The 8,415-nt window shown below is 37.2% G+C and overlaps 1 protein-coding gene across 3 annotated transcripts in view; it reads right to left on the bottom strand.

Moving 5' to 3' along the window:
• Positions 1 to 2,598: 2,598 nt before the first annotated feature.
• Positions 2,599 to 8,415, bottom strand: part of plekhh3 (pleckstrin homology, MyTH4 and FERM domain containing H3) — a 41,200-nt gene continuing 35,383 nt past the window's right edge. For all 3 annotated transcript variants that reach the window (XM_089128650.1, XM_039687030.2, XM_089128651.1), the window contains 2 exons: positions 7,559 to 7,750; positions 2,599 to 5,271 (listed from right to left, as the gene is read on the bottom strand). In XM_089128650.1, coding sequence (XP_088984776.1) covers positions 5,134 to 5,271; positions 7,559 to 7,750 — 330 coding nt within the window. In that variant the 3' untranslated portion in view covers positions 2,599 to 5,133. The remainder of the gene's footprint in view (positions 5,272 to 7,558; positions 7,751 to 8,415) is intronic.

Here is an 8,415-nt window from a genome sequence, read left to right as displayed (position 1 = left end):
TACTATGGAAGTCCATGGGGCCCAGCAACAGGTTAATGGCATTCTTCAAAATAACTTATTTTGTGTTCAGCAGAAGAAATAAATTCGTACAGGTTTGGAACTATTCGAGGGTGAGTAAACAATGTTTCATTTTTGGGTGAAATATCCCTTTAAAGGGTTAGTTCAGTTTGAAATTAATTTTAAATCAGCTTACCTCAAGGGCATCCAAGATGTAGGTGTCTTTGTTTCCACAGTATTTTCAATTTTGACATTTTTCGGTCAAACCGGTGTTGTCTGTCAGTCATATGATGCAGAGGTGGTCCACCTCAAAGAGCATGCACAGAGAAGTCAAAATTAAACATGATTGAATGACTCTTGAATGTAAGTACACATTGATGGCCTAAGACACGAAACTAGCGGTTTGTGTGAGAAAACGAACAGTATTTATATAGTTTTACCTCTTTTTAACAGCCGTCGAACTGATCTGAATCAGATGTCCAACTGAACTGAACTGAACCGTCTCCAGACTTTACGCCGGAAGTGATCTCTCGCGCGTCTACTTCACGCATTGTTTACACCGAGATTTCGGAAGTTTTACCTTTTACTAAACATATTTCAGGGATGTGATTTTTCCGGATTAATCCATATTAATTAATTAATTAATTAACCCATAACTGGCTGACGTGCGTTCAGAAAGTTCCTTTCAAAGTATCAACAAGGACGTATTTGCGTTCAGCCAGAGAATGTCTAATTGGTTCAGCTTGTTCACCTGCTCAATTTCGTATCTCAGTCGCTCTCGCGCTGGTATCGTCGTCAGTTGACAAGAACATCATCACAGTTAGGTCACCAGGGCTGGGCGATGTATCAATATATTTCAAATTTGCGCTATGATCCTTGCTCCAAGCAAGCTGCTGACTGCTTTTGTAGAAATATGTATATCGTGCATTCAGTCAGTTGCAGTCCTGACACCTCCGTCTCAACAGCATTAGTGTACAACGCGACAAATACTCGCAATATTAACACAGAGGAACGGCTACATCAGTTCAGCGAGTTCACAAAAGTTAATTTGCATGTGCTTTAAAAGCCTTGCCGGTTAAACATGTCATTCACTGCTGATGCGCTGTTCTGAGCGCGAACACCCGACGCGCACATGAACTAAAAGCTTGTCTAACAGCGCCTGGTTGCTGGACTAAGTTATCTTTTGAGTATTATTTCGCTAATACTCTCAAATACATACAAGGTTTACATAAGAACATTTGGTTATGTCTAAACTCAATGCAAACCGAGAAAATTGCGAGAAATCTGCTTGTCAAATGCTCCGTGTATATTAGACGTGTCGCGTACAGGTCTTAAAGTGACAGTAGCCCTAAAAATAAAAATGCAGCCGCTTGTTCTTAAAGGGATAGTTGACCCCAAAATAAAAATTATGTCATTATTTATTCACTGTAATGTTGTTTCAAACCTGTATTAATTTATTTCTTGTGCTGAACAAAAAAGAAGATATTTTGAAGAATGTGCGTGACCAGACAGTTGCTGGTCCCCATTGACTTCCATAGGGAAAAATTTACTATGGAAATCACTGGGGTACATCAACTGTTTGTTTACCCACATTCTTCCAAATAACTTAAACAGAAGAAAGAAACTTATTCAGGTTTAAAACAACTTGAGAGAGTAAATGATGACAATTACAATTTTTGGGAGAACTATCTATTTAATGTTAAATGTACTATTTGTTGTTAAATGTACAACAAAACACAGAGGAAATCACTCACTGCTCTTGACTGAGAACTTTAATAGTAGCTTTGATAATAATCAATGTATAATTTATACAGTGAAGACTATATTTGACTTTGATTGAACATTTGCTCTCACTTTGCGGAAAAGATATTGGGATATATATCGATCCGGGGGGGGGCTCGTATATTTTCCTGCTTTTTTGTCCTTAGCCAATCACATGCCTGATATTTAGAAATACGGGAAATCGTAATGGATGACGATTTCGATATATCTAAATATGTTTAATGAAAGGAAACCCTGACACAACTAAAATTTGCTAATAATCCTGTGGAACTTGATATTATTTATTTTTTTTATTTCCACCAATATATTAATATATATTTATTTATTTTTATTCCCATCAGTGTATATATATATATATATATATATATATATATACTTTTTTTTTTACCACCAATATAGTAGTTCACTTTAAAAAAAAAAAAAACTTTTGCTGATAATTTACTCACCCCCATGTCATCCAAGATGTCCATGTTGTCCATAATGAAACCATTCCAGGATTTTCTCCATATAATGGACTTCATTGGGAACCAAACGGTTCAAGGTCCAAATGAGAGTTTCAGTGCAGCTTCAAAAGGCTTTAAACGACACCAGACGATGAATAAAGGTCTTAACAAGGACCCTTCGAGTCATGACAAAAAGATTTGTTCATTTTGATGGACGAGTTTGAACAGGAGAGTCACGAACGCTCATCACAGAACAGAGCAAGGCGAGCATTTGTGCTTATAAAACTTAAACTTTTTTATTTATTTTTTAAATGAGCGATATATATATATATATATAATTTATTTATTCCCACCAATATTATAACAGACACTCAAGTGATGTAATGGTGCTGCTTTTTATTACATACAGTATTCATCATTTTGCATTATTGCACATTTAAGTTAGCTGTACAAACAATAGTGCAACTGACTATTACACGTGTAACATAATAAAGGTACCATGCAGCATACAAACCAAAGCATCAGAGTTTGTCAAGTTTTGTTACATATGACATTGGGTCAGAGCTGCCTGCAGCTAAAGAGTGCCATGAAAAGAAGACAAGCAAATGTGACAACCACTACGGCCGTCACAGGGGCTGTAGGAGGAACATGGTTTGGGCAAAATAAACTTCTTTAAACAATATAAACAACATTCAAGGCATGATTGCCCTCCACCTTTGAACTTCCAAGTAGCTGGCAACCTTTTTTTCAAATTTGTATTCAGGCAGACAAACTGCTGTGGGGCAAAGATAGTGCAGAACCAAAATACTCCATAATCAGGCTCAAGTGTTTCTGTATTCATAGAGTAAGAGCGAATTAAAGATTGTACAGACTGTTTGACAGGCACTAGTGGTTCCTCAAAGGCAACCTGAAGCCTCATACTGAAAATGGGCTCATCCTCAGGACAACTGGGCAGGTTTTATTGCTACAGTGATAGTTTGGCAGTCATTCAAAGGGGAAAAAAGACCCCAACCCCAAGAAATTTGGTCCATGTGACTTTAAAAGGGCGAATGACTTTTTGAATTTTTTGGTTATGACAAAATAATAAGATCTACAAAATAAACTGATTATTATCAAGTTTTTTTTGTCACTCGTAGACCTCACATTACGGGGGAAAATAAACAACAAATAACCCAAAAAGTAAATAAACATTATGACATCATAATTTACCTATGACATCATCAGCTCTTTTGTAATTATTTCAATGCAAGCTCTAAAATACAAATACGGGTCTTTATGAAAGATATATAAAACAAAAGTAAAAAAGGACAATAAAAAAAACTTTCACACAATGTATTCAACAGACAGCCATAAATAAAACTAGTAGAAACTAACACACATTAAAGGAGACAATAAGCCGTCATGAAGCCGAAATGAGGCTTCGTAACATAGCACAACAGACAGAGGCTACAGGTTAGGCTTAAAGGGATAGTTCACTCAAAAATGATTTACTTACTTTTGTGTCAACCTTTCTTCTGTGGAACACAAATGAAGACATTCTGAAAAAGGTCTCAGTGTTTTTTGTGTCCACACAATGAAGGTCAATGGGGTCCAAACAATGTCGTTTTGGGATCCCGTTGACTTCCATTAAATGAAAAAAAAAAAACTTATTTTGTGTTCAGCAAGATAAAATAACGTCACACAGCTTTGGAACAACATGCGCATGATTAAATGCTGACAAAATGTAAATTTTTGGATGAACTATCCCTTTTAATGGAAATGTAATTTCTTTAGAATATGGGATGATAGTGTTGTATATCAATAGTGTCTATCTTCAGTGTTCGAGAGGTCTGGGACGCTTGGTTTGACCCAAAATTGTATTATTATTTTTTCTATGTCAAAATGTAATTTACCCTCACAGGTATGCGGATGTAAGAGTTAAGATAATCTAAAGATCTGAGGCTGTTGTGGCTACAGGACGAACAGTGCAGAGTTACCGTAAGCTAACAGCACAGTCAAGCAGCACCAGGTCGGGCTCAAAGCTTTTCACAAATACACTTGCATCATTCAGATGAGCTAAGGATCCTTTGGTTTCTACAGCTTAAAATATTCAAATACGTCTCTCACCCACACATGCACCACTGTCAGTTCGGTAAAGGTCGGTGTGAAAGTGACATTCACCTGCTTTCGTTTCAAGGTCATGTACGGTTTGATGAATGAGTTTAACAGCGAGCCAGGCAGGAGTCTCGAAAGGAACGTTTAAAGCGCAAAAACTGCGTGTGTGTGTGTGTGTGTGTGTGTGTGTGTGTGTGTGAGTGCAACGGCAGCATGTTTGTGTAGTCTTCCTGTAGTGCAATACAAAGACATTGCTGCAAAAAAAATCTTGTCTTGTTTTTAAAAAAAAAAAAATCCCTAAAACAAATTAAATTATCATGTAAATTGAAAAGATGGTCTAAAAATAAGTCTTAATATTTAATGAGTTGAAGTAAAACCAAATTAATTTTTCAAATTAAGTAAAAGTATTTTGAATACTAAAAAAAGCAAGACCAAAATTCTCCTTAAGAAAATGTTTTTTTTTTCACTGTTGATCTCTAAAGTCACGCTATTTTCCTCTCTGTGATATTTGGCGGGCTCCCAGGTGGCAGGGGCTGTTGAGGGCCTCCGTGTCCTTTCTGGATTTGGCTGGCGGTGTGTAGCAAGTGAGTTCCTGAACCGTCTTCTCCTGTTTGTGGCTCCCTGGACACCTTCCACTCCTCTTCCATTTCCACAGCATCTGCTCCTTTCAGTCTCATCAGAGTTTGTCCTCATTACAAAGCTCACAGGGAAGCAATCAGCCAGGACTGCATATGCATGTGTGCATCAGTCAGAGTCAGTCTCAGTGTGTGTGTGCGTGTGTGTGTGTGCGCGCATGAGCGAGCAAGTCATTCTCTCTTCACACCGGGTGAGAGGGGAGCTCAAGTAGGGAGGGGTGGAGCTTAGGGTTTGTTTCTATGGAGATGCAGTCATCTTTGCCTAGCTGGCGACGGGTGGCACTGAAGTAAGCATTCATCAGCTGCATGATCTCAGTCAGCTGAGAGAGAGAGAGAGAGAGAGAGAGAGAGAGAGAGAGAGAGAGAGAGAAATGACTGTAGTAAATTTCCACTGTAAAATTTGTTACAGACATTTTTGTCAGTGCTATGCAGTTTACACTAGTACAATGACTCTGTTATGCTCTAGAAGTCCTTGTACACTACACTTAATCCTGAGTTAACATGGTTTTGAGGTTAGTATGACTTTTTTGTAAAAAGTTTCTTATACTGACAAAGCTGCATTTGTTTTACTATTTATTAGTTCAAAAAACTTTAAGATTACGGTTTTCAGATTTAATATATTTTAAAATGGAATTTATTCCTGTGATGCAAATTGGAATTTTCCACATCATTACTCCAGTCTTTAGTGTCACATGATCCTTCAGAATTCATTATAATATGATGATTTACTGTTCAAGAAACACTAAATATTGTAAGTGTTGAAATCCGTTGTTCTGCTTAAAGGAGTAGTTCACTTTTAAAAAAAAACTTTTGCTGATAATTTACTCACCACCATGTCATCCAAGATGTCCATGTCTTTCTTTCTTCAGTCGAAAAGAAATTAAGGTTTTTGATGAAAACATTCCAGGATTTTCTCCATATAATGGACTTCAATGGGAACCAAAGGGTTCAAGGTCCAAATGAGAGTTTCAGTGCAGCTTCAAAGGGCTTTAAACGACACCAGACGATGAATAAGGGTCTTATCTAGGACCCTTCAAGTCATGATCCAAAAAAGATTTGTTCATTTTGATTAACAATTTTGAACAGGTGAGTCACGAACGCTCATCACAGAACAGAGCAAGGTGAGGATTTGTGCTTATAAAACTTAAACTAATTTATTTATTTTTTTAAATGAGCGATCGTTTCGCTAGATAAGACCTTTATACATCGTCTGGTGTCGTTTAAAGCCCTTTGAAGCTGCACTGAAACTCTCATTTGGACCTTGAACCGTTTGGTTCCCATTGAAGTCCATTGTATGGAGAATTCCTGGAATGTTTTCATCAGCAAAAGTTTTGAACTACTCTCTTAATATTTTTGTGGAAACAACAATGCATCGTTGATGAATAAAAGTATCAATTTTTAATTAAATTCGGTATTGAATGTAGTGTGAAACAATGCAGTAGAGTTTTATCTATTTTTTTAGCAAGAGGCAACAAATCATAAACTAAATGCTTTACTCATTCAACATAATTGCATGTAAATATTAAATAAAAAAATATTCATTTAAATATAATTGCTACATTAAATAAAACTAATATATAATAATTTAAAAAAGGTTTATAAGGGGCAATATTTTTGGTAAATATAGTGAAAGGTGCTATATAAATGAATTTAAATTAAATCAAAAAGCAACTTACAGATGACCTCACTTTTAATTGGTCATATTTATATTTACATTTATTCATTTAGCTGATGCTTTTATTCAAAGCGACTTAACAATTGCTATATATGTCAGAGGTCGCACGCCTCTGGGGTTAAGTGTCTTGCTCAGGGACACATTGGTGTCTCACAGTGGATTCGAAGCCGGGTCTCTCACACCAAAGGCATGTGTCTCATCCACTGTGCCATCACCACCCCTATATATATTTAAATTTTAGAATTTGTCGCATTGCTTTTTATAAGAGTTATTCGGGTTTAGAACAACTTTGGGCGACGGTTGATGACTGTCTGTTATTTATGGTGTATGTGTGAGCTAGCAGAGACATTCATGCATCACTCAGGAGGCAGGCAGATGTAGTTTGGCATGAAAACTCAAGAGATTTTTCAGCTTAAAACGTATAGGACTGAGGGCACAGGATGGGTGTGAGCCTGTAGCTGATATCAGGAGAAGAAAAACTGGTTGTCTCAGTGTTTCCACATGTGTACACACTAAAAGTCACAGCTGGTCTGACCTGTATTGTGTGAGTACTGGAAAGTATACATGATAAAAACCCTTTTGACATCAACGTCGATGTTATTTTAGGTCTAAAAGCATCACGGTTCATGTTAACACTCTGTCTCGGCTAGGAGTATATGCCTTCCCTATAATATTTTGGCCTAACTGTATCATGCACAGTGATAACATGGCCAAGTTGCATATGCACATTATTGCTAGAGTAAAGCTATGGCAGGAAGACCTGGCTTGTATGGCAACTAGCTCATAGTTATGTTGTGTTTTAATTGCTTAACAGACTAACAACGTAACTCCAGCCACTTCAAAAAATATATATTTTTAACAAGTTGCATGGTTTGAAGAATATTTGAAAGTCCATAGTACAAACGTTGTGATAGCAGTTCGAGCCTGCTTACCTTTGTGGTCTCAAAGAGCAGGTCTCGATCTCCTGCTGTGATCCTGAATGTGTTGCTATCAGAGACGCCATAGGAGCAGATCTGACCTATCGGTAGCGACTCCAACGCTTCAGCTTCACCCTGACGATACAGAGACACGCAGGAAGCCGCCACACCCAGCCACAACTTCTGAGAGAAGCTTCCTGTCGAGCTCTACAAGAAACACAAGGATGTTTAGGCACAGCTGTGATTCAAAATGTCACATGATCCTTCAGAAATCATTCTATCATGTTGATTTGGTGCTCAAGAAACATTTCTGAGTATTATCAGTGCTGAAAACAGATGTGCTGCTAAATATTTTTGTGGAATTTGACAATATCACTGTTTTTATTGTATTTTTAATGCAGACCAGGTGAGCATAAAAGACTTCTTTTACGAAACAAAAGAATCCTAACTCTTTCCCCGCCATTTGACGGAAATTTCCGTCAGTTATGAGACAACACTTCCCTGCCATTGACGGAAATTTCCAGCTTTCTGTGTTTTCACTGTTATACGGTAGGGGGCGCTATAACACATTATCTGAAAGATTACTGACTCTCCTGATCAAAACAGGCGAAGAAGAAGCAGAAACAAGCATTTTCATAGATATCCATAGAATGTCTTACGATGGAGTCTTTATCGTCATCACCGTCGGCCATCTTGTCACAGGCAAGCTGATGTAAGATGAGTGATCAGCACAAACACAAATACTCTTATCTCGTTGAAATCTTGACGGATTTTCAAACGGTTTGGTTTCTTACAAACATTATTAACATGGCTATAATTCTGGATGATTATTTATTTATTTATACACTTAATATTCTGACGTTTAGAACAAA

This window comes from Pimephales promelas, chromosome 3 (assembly GCF_988280905.1).
Source record: "Pimephales promelas chromosome 3, fPimPro1.hap1.1, whole genome shotgun sequence".
Taxonomy (NCBI): Eukaryota; Metazoa; Chordata; class Actinopteri; order Cypriniformes; family Leuciscidae; genus Pimephales; species Pimephales promelas.
This window is presented reverse-complemented; position numbering and strand designations above follow the sequence as displayed.